The 14,342-nt window shown below is 46.8% G+C and overlaps 1 protein-coding gene across 1 annotated transcript; it reads left to right on the top strand.

Annotated features, from left to right (window-relative positions):
* Window positions 1-1,215: 1,215 nt before the first annotated feature.
* Window positions 1,216-13,429, top strand: LOC124176510 (protein Wnt-10b-like). The gene is made up of 4 exons (XM_046557894.1): window positions 1,216-2,423; window positions 6,068-6,321; window positions 11,003-11,286; window positions 12,046-13,429. The coding sequence occupies exons 1-4, from the start codon at window positions 2,317-2,319 to the stop codon at window positions 12,571-12,573; spliced, it is 1,173 nt and encodes a 390-aa protein (XP_046413850.1). The 5' UTR covers window positions 1,216-2,316; the 3' UTR covers window positions 12,574-13,429.
* Window positions 13,430-14,342: the final 913 nt, after the last annotated feature.

The raw sequence follows: 14,342 nt of genomic DNA, 5'->3' as shown, positions 1-14,342 counted from the left end.
AGACAAGCCTCAATTACGCTGATTGACTCTTCGAGGGTGGCGGAGTGACGGAGGGGTAGGATGACTTCTGAGGGGGGCAAGAAAGGTAGGGGAGGTTGAAGCCCGCCCACCGCCCCATCACGTGACCTCTGCGGTCCAGCCTCCTCGCCGTTTCCCTCTAGGGCACCAAAGGACCACCACCGAAGGGTGCAGACTCCGTCATCCCCACGTTGCGACGACTTCGGAGCTTTCGGCATTGACTGCTGCGCCGTGCCGAATTACTTTCCGCGGCGGAAAGACGGCATGGAAAAATTGAACTGAACGGCAAAAGTTTCGGTCTCTGTCTCTTGACTGCAAACGCGGATGCTTAAACGATAATTGATTTACCGATTCGGTAGGTATAATCTGTGAGACAACGTCTCCAGGCTATATTCTAGAGACAAAAGACGACGGAAGTAACGCCGGTGCGAGACCTTGAGAAAAGGAGAGACAGGAAGGAAGAGAAACGATGACGCGCGATAGGCTGGCAGGCAGGAAACGATTTTGAATTTGGGGAGAACGTGTAATTGGAGTAAACCGGGTAAAATGGTACCTCCTTATCGTGATGAGGAAATTGTGGTTCATCAGACCAGAGAATGAATCGAGGTCCGAAAGGTGACGAAAGGAATGAGGAATACCGCAGTGTCAAGGTGTACTTGGGGGAAGGACGAAGGAGGAGATGGAGCCTCGCAGGTAGTGGGAGGGGTTGGTGAAAATCACTTGGAGAAATCCTGCATGCAGAAGATTTCCGCAGCCGCGATGGTAATTGGCAGCGGCAGCGGCGGGGATTTTTCAACGCCGAGATCATCTGTATATCACAGGGCAACGTGAAGTGAAGTGAAGAGAAGAGAAGAGAAAAGAAGAGACGCGAAGCGAAGAGAAGAGGAGAGAAGAGAAGAGAAGAGAAGAGAAGAGGAGAGAAGAGAAGAGAATGCAGAACACGGAGGTCCGTGCCATGTCGTCGAGGTACTCGGGCACATATCTCGAATCGGGGTGATGGTGGTGGAGAGGATGGCGATAGTGGTGGTTGTGGTGCGGTGTGCAGGTGATGCCGTGATGGTGATGGTGGTGGAGAAGATGATGATCGTGGTGGGGGTTGGTTCTTCGCAGCCTCCGCCACTCTCCCCTGGAGCAGAAGGTTAGGAAGGTCCCCGCGCACTGCGCGAGTCCATCATAGACACACCGACAGAGACTGACAGCTCCGTGTTACAGAATCTGCCCATACATTCGCTAACCTAGCCACACGTCGTCCCGCCGAGTAAACCCATCCATTCTCTATCTATGCCCGACACGGGAAGTTTGTCCTTAACACTATCGAATACTATTTGCACTTCGCCGCGTCCCGCCAGGACCCAGGCCGTGTAACTTTTTACTTTATTTGAGCTCAAGGCTTTGCCGTGAACGTACGCGAACTGACACATCATCCTTCTCGCGGGCTCTGTGAGGAGAAACCTGGGTATCTCTTTTTTTTTTCTCTTGCTTTTACCCCCGACATTTTTTATTTATCTCTTTTTTTTCGGCCACCGTGTAATTATCGTTTCTTAAAACGCCCTCTCGAGATTCAGCACGGTTAATCGGACCCCGGACAACCAAAAGCTTGGACCTAATATCGTCGACATGAAGATCCGGATTGTGTTTTATCAATGGCTTGGCAAATCCAGTGATTAAACGAGTGGAATAATTAAAAAAATAACAAATATAACTGGGATGTAAGACTACAAAGATCGTCTAGCACGAGTCAAAAACGATACACCGAAATTCTAATCCAGCGGGTTAGATGAATGTAACGATATTTCGAAAACACAGAAGTCAAGGAGGACGAAGAAGAACAGGGGGAGTGGAAAATCACACACTGAGTCAATGAAATAGTGCAGTTTTACGCTGATTGAAAATAGATTCATTTTTTCAAAACCGCTGTCGCATAGAGCAATGAACAATCGCTGTCGCGAGTGAAAATTAACGAACTTTTGACAGAACCGAACACCGTGGCTACTAATTCTCCCGCGGGGTCTTTCAAGTCCCTTCGGATGCATCCAGATTGCATCGCCCAGCATCCAGTGAATCAGTGACGAGCTCTTCAGTGCTGTCAAAGCTACGCCGGTCCCTGAGGCTAGTCCTTGACGCGTGCCACGTGCTGATCAGAGGAGCCGCTCTGCGACCCGGAAGGGTTGATTCCCGGAGGAGAGACGGGAGAGAGAAAGGAAGAGAAAAAGAACGGGACACCGGTCTCGTTAAAGTGAACAGATCGAGTGAGCGCGAATTGAAAAATTTTTCATGACATATTGAGGCGATGACAGGATGCCTTCGTTTCGACGACGTGTGCCCAAACCACCCCCATCGCGTATAGTATCCAGATTCTATAAGCTGATTTTAGCCACCGTGATCATTTTTATCTCAAACTATCGGTAAGTAAGACACGTTTATTTATTCATTTATCATTTTTTACCAGCAAACTGATCCAGTTGTATCAACTTTAATCTAAGAATTTGCTCATTCATTCAAAAATTTCAACAAAAGCAAGGCTTGCAAGCTTCACATACTAGATAGTACTTGGCAAGCAACAGACGAGCTTGTCGAAACTATCTGACGAAGTTGTTTTATTTTATCAATGGATATTTTGTCATAAAATGCAAGAAAAAAAAATTTAACAATTTACAGCTAAACATGTCAGAGTAGAAGAGATCGTTATCACATGTTATTTTTTCGTTGGAAAGTTCGAGAAATTTTTTTTTTCCAATTTAAGAATGGAAAGTTTTCCAAAATTGGTCGAATGTAGTATACTTACAACAAAACGTAGAGGGTGCATACACCAAGGGATGAAAAAAAACGGCAGAGGGTTGGACAGGGTGTAACTAATTTCGGTCAGTGAAAAATTGACGACCTGGTAGCGCCTTGCGGAAAGAATTTGTCAATAGAGGCGTTTTTCCCTGCCTTTGACTGCCTCGTCACTCTAAACCCCGTGACTCCCCCGATGACACAGCGCTGAAACGACCCGAAGTCTAAATTCCACAAAAATCACACTTCAACCTATTTCCACTATAGACATTTCCAAAACTCGCTCACCTGTCCCGTGACAATTGAGCCTAGAGTTGAGCAAAGTTCTGCCAAAATTTTCGAAGCGGGAAAGAAAATTAACAGGCAGGAAAAGAGAATGAATTAACGACGAAAGTGTAACGGTCAAGTTTTACCTGGATATTAGATCCGAGCGTTCTTTTTTGCAGGCCGACACATTCGGTGACTGCAACGAAGGCGCAGCGTCGATTGCACACGATTAATAATATAATATCGAAACCAGCGTTCGCTCCGGCAAAGAGCGAGTATACAAGCATGAACACGACTACCGTGCGACACGACTCTGTGATCGTGACAAACAGCTTCTCGGTTCTAATAAATAATCCTTCACCGACAACTTGACATGACGGCATTGAATTATACCGACGCGTAGGGGGGCAATGTAACACTCAATGAAGTATAGTTCACGTGTCACGAAGTTGGTGGCTATCGGTACGGCTCACACGTAACGTATGTACCACGCGGAACAGCGAACAATACCCGAAGAATTTCTCAAGATCAACGTTACCTACTCTTCTCAGGGAAGCGAAACGTGATTTGATTTCGGTACAACCTTTGCATTTCGAGAATATTAGTGAAAAGTTAAGGACTGGTGCTTCCTCGACAAAGCCCTCAACGTTCGTAGAATATCGTGATTTTTGTCATCACCGCTTTACGATCGTTTCTAAATTAATATCAAACCAATCAGACTTTCCGCCGTGGTTTACGTCTGGTAGCCCCGGTGTTGATAACAAATTCAATTTATCTACTTCCTCGTAACTTTAATCAGCCAAAATGAAAGCTGCGCCGAGGTTAATTGTAAAAATGTACTATCGCGTGTTAAAGATAACTTAAACAAATTTTAAAAAATTTACAAGTAAATTGCCTCATTAATTTATACTCTCGTCATTTGTCGCGTTTTACGAGCCGAGCATGGCAGTGAATTAATAACAATCGAACGATCGGTAAGTCCTGGTTGAATATTCAAGAAATATTCACTCGGTAGAAGAAAACTTCAATTCCTAGAAATTTTTCTTGCATGTAATAATCAAAGGCGGGTATAACGCGGTCCGATGAGACAAGATGAGGATTTATTTGCCTATTCCTCAGCAAACGACGGTCGTGCCTTTTATCCGCAGCTGCTTGTAATCAAAAAGCGCGAATAAAAGATGAAGGGAGGGAGTGGCGCCGTTTTGTTTTCCCAAATTATTAATCAGCCGCGATAGCGGGCCTCTAAACAGCCAGCCATTAGGCTCAGGCAGCAGCCGGCGCTTAAGATAAAGCCTAAGAGCCTCTTGGACGGTATCCAACTTATCGTCTCTTTGAATATTCGCACCTTTCGACCTTCGCCTCGTAAAACATTGTAAAGAAAAACAGATGACCCGGTCCTCCTCTTGTAGGCCGTCGGTAGCCGGTCACCGTCAGGTTGCAACTTGCTGTTATGACGTATCGGCTGACACAAAGCACGAGAATAGTAATTACCCGTCGTGCAGTTTTTTTCTACTCAGCTTGCGAAATCTTTCTACGTCGAATAGTAAAGCACCTACCCAAAGGAGTTACCTTATACGTGTAGTAATAATGGTATAGGCTCGTGGCGCGTCCGTACGCAGAGATCAGCCTCGTCGAAGATCGCTGCTGCAGCGATACAGGAACGTCTTTGAATCTTTCGAGGCGTTAGAGGAGTTCGAGTTATTGAGGACCCCATTACGGCTACATCGTAGTCCGGCTATCTTTCGCAGCTATTAATGGTCCGACGAATGTAGATTAATGATTGGAACTGGCTCAACAAATTGCCGGACACCGTTCCACGACCGAGGAACGTATCGTTATCATCTGATTTTACTTTTATATGAGGTCCAACCTTCCTTTTTTCAGTTCATGCGAGAGTTGTTCTTTTTTTTTATTTTTTTTAACATGTATTGGCCAAATTGAGGAGTATTTATAAAAAATACGCCTTTGCTTCTCGTACTCCTCTTATATTATTATACTTAATTAATTCCAAGTGTAGATGTGTCGACGCACACCTATCGTCGAGGTTACTCACATTATACGGCAGTGATGGAATTCAATGTTTATTGAGGAGAAATGTTTTTAGCGACACCCAAGGCGACGCTTACCGATTTGGCGAGCGATAACTTCAGCGATAACTACCTGCCGCGTTGTATCTCACAGTTTTTTATCTCAAGCCACGTCCCTCGGTGGCAGAAATGTATATACGAGTTGTATGTTTTTGGAACAACTGCACACTGGGACGGACGCACTCTGAAGCTTCGAGAAACGTGCGTAAAGAATCCAAAATGGCGGAGATATTTTATTCACTCGAGTTCTCGGAGCTGGAGACGAGAAACACGGAATTTCGCTTTTAACGAGGAATACCCACCTTGGGTTGTAAATCGGGAATTGCTCGTGGCGCAGAAATGCAGGTATAAGCTCGCAAGTAAAACCTTCGCGTTCTACTCGCTTTTTTAGTTTTCACTCCTAGCCTGCGATTAGAAGGCACTACGATCCTGTCGATGAATCATTTTTAAGTGCACCAGTACGAGATGAAATTTTAGCCAACCTCTGAATAATCGAACACTGCAGAGCGCGGTAGAGAGAGAAAGAGGAAGAGATAGATAGAGAGAGAGAGAGAGAGAGAGAAAGAGAGAGAGAGGGATGAACGAACACCCCGGAGAAGCTGTGTTCGTGTTCCTGATCAGGAATCCGATAGCCAGAGATTTTGGGGGGAGATCATCGCATACCATCCTCAGGAGGAATGTCCCCCAGTCGAATTCCCGAACCCTAAAATCACTCAAACGGATCGTGCGCGTCTTCGCGTGGGAAAATTAGCTCCTGGTGTCGCTAAAGGGTTGCCTAAAGAATATTTCGTTCCGGCTTGGTTTCGCGACAGTTATCATTTTCGCAAACGTCAAGGAAAAGAAGGAAATGATCTGTAGGAGCAGGGGGCGTCTTGTGGCGAATGTTTTCATGAAACCCTGTCCTCTCTTTGATTCCACAGGGCGACGTGTCTGATGAGCAATTCCGTCGACGACTGGGCCGGGGGAAACGCCATTGTTTGCAGTGGTATCCCAGGTTTGACCAAGGAGCAGCGAGAGCTCTGCAACAGGAACAGTGACGTGACTGTCGCCGCTCTGAAGGGACTGCAAATGGCCGTGTCCGAGTGTCAGCACCAGTTCGCATGGCACAGGTGGAACTGCTCCTCGCTGACGACGAACAGCCGCAACCAACAGAGCAGCATTCTTCTCCAGCGAGGTAAGGGGTTGATTTTCCTCATTTCCCGTCGGGGATCTTTGATGATGTGGTGGACTCGCTGCGAGGGGCTAAGTGGGGCGCTTGATTTAGGGCACCGCGGCAGCAGCCATCCTAAGGTATGCCTAAATCAAATAGCCAGGCATACGCACACTCATCTACTTCGTGCGGCGGTGGAAAACCTGACCCAATTCCGTAATAAGAGAGAACGTTACGGTGTGACAGATAAATTTGCCCCGTACGTGACGCATGGACGGAAACATATTTCGTTCCGACTGAATGTTGCTCCGGAGTCCAGAACAGCCCGGCTAGTGCGACGACCATATGACACACCGGACAACGAGCGCACCTGACCTGAAAGCCTAAGACCAAGGAACGAAATAATAAAAACAGTTTGCCGGGAATAAAAGTTAGGAAACCCTGTTCTTATCGTACCAAGATCACACGTCCACCCGTGCCTCAGTTCTTTTGTTCCAAGGAAGGTGTTGATTGTTCGTATTGCCGGACTTTTATAGTACCCACGATCCCCTACGTGATTTCGAACTTCCTAAGTCCACTGCTCCTACCGCGAACCAATTCACCCACCAACGGACGCGTCGTGAGGTGACGGTCCGATGGCTAAGCCTGGCACATTCGAGAAACCATCGGAGCACACCCTTGGCAATTGAAATTGAAAGGCGTCGATGTCAACCGATCGACACAGCTACCGTGAGTGAGGCTTGGGGAAGTACGCAGAGAACGTTAAAGGTTCAGCTAGTTCTCGCACCCGGTGGATGAAAGACGTATGGACGTATCGAGACGAATAAAGAGGGAGATAATGGTTGTCCCGGTGGCTTTTGGCCGAAGAGAGGATGCCTGAGAGTGGATGGATTTTGTTAACGCGGTATGAAAAAAGTGTGGCTAATCGTTCCTGGGTCTGACAATAAGTTGAGGAGCTGTTTCGGTGAGGAGGATCCGTTGCCGTAGAAAGGACCGATTTGCCGATTATTGAGTCGTTATATATCGGGTATGGCCTCAGTCGGTTTCCAGGAAGCGACGCCTCTTCCTTTTCATTGTCAGTATCCTTTATAAATCTCTCGTCAGCCGCGCGCTGTTCGGTCGGAGGCATACGGTGCATGGCTCTATGCCGTGGTCCGCGTCCGCGTCCGCGTCGCCACAAATCCACCGTGTCAAATTCGACAGGGTCCATCTTGTTCCCGGGAGAGTCGAAGCCATCGTCGGGCGTAGCATCACGCAGAAACGGGAACGGAACGGCGGGATGGTCGGTTGGCTGCAGCGACTACAGCGGCTCCCGTGAGTCGTTAAATCCACGGTGCTTTCATAACTCAGCCACGAAGAGTCGGTAAACAACTTAATATATTACGAAAATACACGGGCACCTTACTTACGTCAGGGCCACACACGTGCACCGTGAGCAACAGCAGCGCCGGCTCACCGGCCGTCAAACGATTCGGTGTTTATTACGACCTTAACGGCTTTTTGATCGGTTCCAGACCACTTCCGTTCCTCTTCTACCCCTTTTTCGAACCCGATACAAGATCCTAGAGGCGTGCGAAGTGCGGATTCGTCTTTCGTCGTCATCTCCGAATCGGAGAGCCGGCGCTTCGCTCTTCTAATCAGCCTAGGGTATAACACGCGCTGGTTACCAAAGATCCGAAACATGTCACTCGGTTAGCGCACAACAATGGAGAGGCGGTCGGAAAAAAACGGCGTGTCTAAAACCACGGAAAATTCGGTGACAGTTGATCAACGATAAAAAGAAACTGTCCTCAAAAAAAGCGAAAAAAGAACAACACTATCTGGGTTCGTGTACGAGACCGCGCAGACGCTGAGTTGCAGCTATGCAGATGCAGATGAAGATGAAGATGAAGATAGAAATATCCCAATCCGTCAGCTCGAGCGCGCGTTTGAAAAATAAATAAATAAATAAATAAATAAAAACTACCGGATCACTCACCCACGAAGGGGGAGGAGGGTATGGAGCATATCGCGCCGTCGAGTAAATCGGCCCCGTCAATGCATTTTAATCCGCGATCCGGTGTGTCTTATACCTTGCGGCACGATCCACCCTACTCTTCCTCTTCGTCTCTCCCTATCTTCATCCCTCTCCTTCGTACACGTGTATCGTGCAAAGCAGTGGTCAACCGGTTGATTTCACGGCTGCACCACGCGTGTAATTGACGATGTAACCAAATCAATAACCTTTGATATCGACGCGCGAGCGACGGGGCGGCGAGCCGAGAAAAGAGGGCACGGCTGACACATTATTACCGCTTGCGTTTATCGGGCATCGAATCGAATCCCCAAGCAGCGGATCTAACGTACGAAGAATTAATCATTATTTTACCACTGACAGGAAGCCCGAGCAAGAAAGGTCCTATAGTGTTTGCTGGGCGATCCGTCTTGTCGCCGAAGACACGGTACAGGGCGGCACAAGTCGACTTCGACAAAAACCTCCTTTGGCACCCTCCGGAAGTTTCAGCTGAATTCAAAATTTTATTGCAACGGTATCTCGGATCGAAGAAAAATTCATTGAGAGAGAATGGATTCGAGTATAATTCTGTTTCGAAACTCTTCTACCGTTGCAACCCTTTCCAAAAGAATAAGATTAACGAAACCTCACGCGTGATAAAGAGATTTCTCGAACGATAATTAGTCTAAATGCCACGGCGGCTCGATTGTCTACGACAAATGTGTAAGAAAAAGTGGGTTGAAAATACGCGGGAATTTTTGGGAAGGTTGGAGGAAATAAAATTACGGAAAAGGCGAGTATTTTTAAACGCATACAGCGATAGAACAAATATCCATACGGCGGCCCTGCGTGCGAAAATACTTGGTCAGGATCGCGGAGCGGACAGTAGGTAGAGATAGCGCTGGGATCGGAGGTGCTCGCGTTGGCTCGTTGGAAAGAGCAGAGAGTCCCGGAGAGACGTACAACTCCCTGGAGAGGATTTATTGCTACGTCCCCGGGTACCGCTGCTGTCCACCAGCCCTGGTAGCTATCTGCATTAAAAAACAGTTGCTGCCAATACCCGTATATAGCAGAAGACGTACGAAACCCCTCCCACCCATGGAGTCCTTATACGCGGACCCGACGAACGAACGAACGGAGCCGTGGAGAGCGCAGATCTCCGCACCGTCGTTTACCGCGAAAAAGATGATACCAGCTATACCATAAGGCAGGAGATGATAATTCTCGTTTCAGTTTTTTACCGATTAAATTCCCGGAGACGACGCGTGGATATAAAGTGCGCAAGGCTCGTGACGCGGTCGAGCTGAGAGAAAAGCTTACGGTAGTAGGGAACGACGAGCGAGCGACGAGGATCGGTTCCGATGATCAGTCCTCATTGTTTTTCAAACCGAAAATTTAATCAACGCCGAGAGATTCCGCGAGTATTCCGCGCAAACGTAACGACGACGATTACCGCGGGACGTGTCATCGTGTCCAGAGGTAACAAATCCTCCTCACCGAAGGGGACCAGGAGATGCTCGGAGAACTCTTCTTGGCGCTTTTGCTGGGATCTCATGAATAGTGCAAAACTCTCAAGTGCTACAGCAGCTCGGAGGCATTGTGTATTCCACCGCGTACAGGGAGAGAGGCCTGTGTCGTATCGTTTGTAAGTTGACAGCCACCACTGCTGCCGTTCGATCCTCGGTTGTCCGTCAATTCGCGTCGAGCCGTCGGCCTCTGTTCCGTCTTCGTCTTCGTCTTCGTCTCGGTCACCGTAATCCGGAGAAAAACCCCGTTTGACGTAACGTTATTTACAAAGTCTCCCGCAGTTGAGCCTTTCCAAATGTCACCGCAATACCTTCGAGTTTATTTCGCCGCGGGTAGGCACGCGAGATAAGAAGAGGTAGCTGGCCCACCCCGCAAGGAAATCCAGCTCCGCCATCAAAAGACGTCCAGCTAAGTAATACTTCCCGCCGTACCCGCACTGTCCGATGCCTGTCCATCCTCCGGAGTCGACTGCAAACGTCGGCCGGATTTCCTTCTAAGGACTACGACTCGTAACTTGTGACTGTCCAGGGGAGCCGTAGCGCAATTTAGTTGCAATTTGCTATGCCGTCACTTTGTTTCGAGCTACAGAGCTCGAACCTCTCCTTCTCGTACGTAACTCACCAGCTTAGGAGTGAAAGCTGTCCAGAAATTCACGTCCGTCAGATCGAAACGAAACCAACAAATTGAGTTCATCCCACCCCAATAATCCATTGATCCAATTCGGTAAAATATAATGATAATTCTTCACTTATCACAATTATATTTGCAATGCATACGAGAAAGAAAGGAGTAGGTATAGCAGGGATAGGCGGTAGTAGTAGAAACGCCCGCAGTCGCACGAGGGATAAGAGAAAATGTCAAAAACCTTGTCCAGGTGTAGTCGAACCCAAGTCCAAAGCACCGACCAGCAGCCTGGCGCCTGAACGGCGTGACCCATCTTAAACTTTTGCATGTTGCCGTTCAGGACATAATTGACAGGCCGGGGATTTGAACTCAAGTCCTTCCGCTCCGCAGCCACAAGTCCTGGCACCTGAGCCACTACGGTCGGTAATAAAATATGTGAAAGATACGTGAAACCCTTTGGAATTCAACAGGATGGAATTATTGTGGAATTCGTTGCAAACAACGCGCCTATCGTAACGTGATTTCGCAGCGATGGTTTTCACCTCGACGTCTATGTTCCAGGTTATAGAGAAACAGCCTTCGCCTACGCGATATCGGCAGCTGGTGTCGCGCACAGCGTCGCCAGAGCGTGCAGCATGGGTCGTTTGGTGTCCTGCGGATGTGATCCATCCAGCTACAAAGGCAGACCTCCGGCGAAAGCTCGGGGCGCACAGTGGAAATGGGGTGGATGCTCCCACAACCTGGACTACGGGATGCAGTTTTCAAGGCACTTCTTGGACTCTCGTGAAAAGGCGGGCGACATCCAGTCGACGGTCAATTTGCACAATAACCAAGCCGGACGATTGGTGAGTTGAGATTTATTTTCCTGTCTGACTCCTCTGATCATTTTATGGAATTTCGACGTCTTGCGGACAGTCCTTTCCTCGGCAACTCCTCTTTGTTTCAACTTTCTTACCAGTCTTGTGGCCCAGCCTAGTAGTCCCCGTCCAAGGGTTTCGACGATGGCGTCAACGCGCTTTCAGCGTCCAATAATTCAGACGCATACGCGCGTCCTTTGTTTTTTCTTGCTTCACCCACCTCCCGCTCCTCATCCTCCTCCTCGTCCACCTCTTCTTCTTTTTCTTCTTATTCTTCACTTTTTTGTTTCTTTCCTAACTTTTTACTTTTTAACGGCTCGCTCGCGGCCTCGATACCTACCCACCGACTCCGTACGCCGCACCGTGCATCTCTTATTCGAGCCCGCTCACGCTTCACGTTATTAAGACGAGGCCCCCGGGCCAGACCACCCAGCCATAGACTCATTAACTGTTTTGTACGCGACACCTCTTTGTCTAAGACCCCATCCCCGCATCTCCCTCCACTCCATAGGCACCTGCTAACCAACGCGAGCCTTTCCGTTTGTACAACATGTTAAATCCGAAAACTTTTTCCGGTGATTATCCCTCTATCCCTAAGTCTCCCTGTACAGGCATTGTTTGTTATTTCTTCGTTGGGGTTGAATTGCCGCGAGGTCAGAGCCGCATATAAAAATATAATATCCGCGTATAAAAAACGACCAACACCTCCAACTTACGGATATTAAATATCTTCGGCTGCTTTTTCAGGCGCTGTCAACCAACATGCAGGTGCGATGCAAGTGTCACGGAATGTCGGGATCCTGCGAGTTGAAGACGTGCTGGAAGGCGGTCCCCGAATTCCGTATAATCGGTAAAACGCTGAAGGACCGTTTTCGCAGCGCGATTCTGGTAGCTCAGAGCAATTTGGGGAACATCACGCCACTGACCAGAGTTCGGGGCTCGCGGCGAAGAAGACCGGAGCACAGGCAGAAGCAGCGCAAGCACAGGGGCGGCCGAAAACGGAAGCCGAAGGACCTCGCGAAGCAGCTTTTCTACTACCAAAAGTCACCGAATTTCTGCGAGCGGGACCCGGCAGCCGACATTCCCGGCACCAACGGCAGGCGGTGCAACCGAACCAGCCCCAGCGGAGACGGCTGTGCTTCGCTCTGCTGCGGCCGCGGCTACAACGTCGTTCGTCAACGACGGACCGAACGATGCCACTGCAAGTTCCACTGGTGCTGCTTCGTTCAGTGCCAAAATTGCACGGTCGAGGAATGGGTCACGGTCTGCAAGTGACTTTTTCACGGTTTCTTATTTTATACCGGAGAGTATGCAGCAAATCAATATCAACGGAACAATTTCGACGTTATTAACATCTGTATGATCGTTGTTTCGTGCGCGGATTATTATCGGGTTATTTTCACGTTTATTGATGGCACTTATAGAGAGAAAAGCGATTGAGACCAAAGATAAATAGTACTGAGATGGGTGAATTTTTTATAACACACAGATAAACAACTTTATGCTATCATTTTCGATTCTTTACCAAAGTAATATGGTATCTGTTACATTCACTTTTGTCTTGAGGATTCTTCTTTCTCAGGAAATATCGAACGCGTTATCGAATCAAATTAAACGGTGTCACCCGATCGATCGACGCTCGACATTTTTCTTTAGTTTTTTCTCTGGTACTACAAGCACTTTGGAGATTTCAATGAGCCGATAACGTTGTAGGAAAAACGAGCCGCCCATTTCTCCTTCGTCGAAGATAAGATTTGTCATTAGAAATATTAAAGAATTTTATTATACAATTTGAAAATGTAATTTATCACTTGGGAAGCTTGTATATTATTATATATACGTACCTAACCGGTGAAAATGACCAGACTGACACAAATAATGATGTAGTTAAGTAATTTTTAAGGGTTGTACGAATTGCATAAGATAGGCGTTTACAGTATTGAGTTGAAAAAATGTAAAATAAACGTGGCTATAATTATAGGTAGGTGAATATGCATATATGTATATGTAATAAAAAGGCAATTGACAGTTGCCGGTGAGAAGCCTAGGCAATAATTACTGTGCCGTTTATAATAATAAAAATAACAAAAACAACAACAACAACAAAAACAATAATAATAATAATAATAACATTGATAACTGTAAGATAGTATTAAATAATATAAACAATTTCTAGCTCATAAGAGTTTAATTAATTTATTTATTATAAGTTTATTTAATATTTAAACATACACGTATATGTATATGTTCGTACATATACTATATATCATTATATACGTCAAATCAAATAAATTGTAACACCTCTTCTACTCTGCAGTATTATTAGCCATAATAAATACTACGCGAAAGGCACGACTGTATACTGAAACGTACAATAATAAAAAGAGTTCCTTTATAAAACTGCTAGTGAACTTCTGGCCTCAGCTCTTTTCTCTAATCTCCTCAAATGCAACCTCAATCAAAACACCCCTGGCTGACTGAATCCCCGGCTTTTACCCATTCAAGTCTTTTCCAGGATCCTCATTCGTTTCTGTAAGCGACAGGCAGTAAGCCTCTTCGACTATTTTCAAGCACTTATTCCGTCCTGATCTAGTCATAATCGCCATGTTAACTACGCTTCCCTGGATTCAAAAGCACTTCGTAAGCTCGGTCTACCGGAAATGCAACGGGACCGATAAACACCCTTTATGTTCGGGTAAATACATTTCTATGAAGTGTATCGACATCTTTTAGCTCCATCGTTTTCTTTCACAAAACTAGCAGGTTTCAGTCGACAGCGAAAGTAAACTTTCTCGCATTCCATAAAACGTAGAACCAGCGACACTCGACATATTTCACAGAATGATTATTGAAATTTTTATTGATACAGAAGGTATTCACCGGCACAAATTCCAAATGTTGTTTTACGAAAATTTAAGAAAGACTAATATATCTCTCGAGTCTTAACCTGCATCCAGCGATCGTTGATAAAACTCGCTCCTCACCGAGCTCGACGTTGGTATACCTATGGTAGGAAGGCACACACAGCGTGGGCAAGATCGATC

Source organism: Neodiprion fabricii, chromosome 2 (genome assembly GCF_021155785.1).
Source record: "Neodiprion fabricii isolate iyNeoFabr1 chromosome 2, iyNeoFabr1.1, whole genome shotgun sequence".
NCBI lineage: Eukaryota > Metazoa > Arthropoda > Insecta > Hymenoptera > Diprionidae > Neodiprion > Neodiprion fabricii.
The sequence above is the reverse complement of the archived record's forward strand: the minus strand, read 5'-3'. Positions and strand labels throughout refer to the sequence as shown.

Bases quoted from the DNA above. Each gene is read 5' to 3' on its own strand.
- LOC124176510 (XM_046557894.1), top strand. From the start codon at position 2,317: ATGCCTTCGTTTCGACGACGTGTGCCCAAACCACCCCCATCGCGTATA. The intron at 2,424-6,067 runs GTAAGTAAGACA...TTGATTCCACAG, and splicing joins ATTTTTATCTCAAACTATCG to GGCGACGTGTCTGATGAGCA. The intron at 6,322-11,002 runs GTAAGGGGTTGA...TCTATGTTCCAG, and splicing joins CAGCATTCTTCTCCAGCGAG to GTTATAGAGAAACAGCCTTC.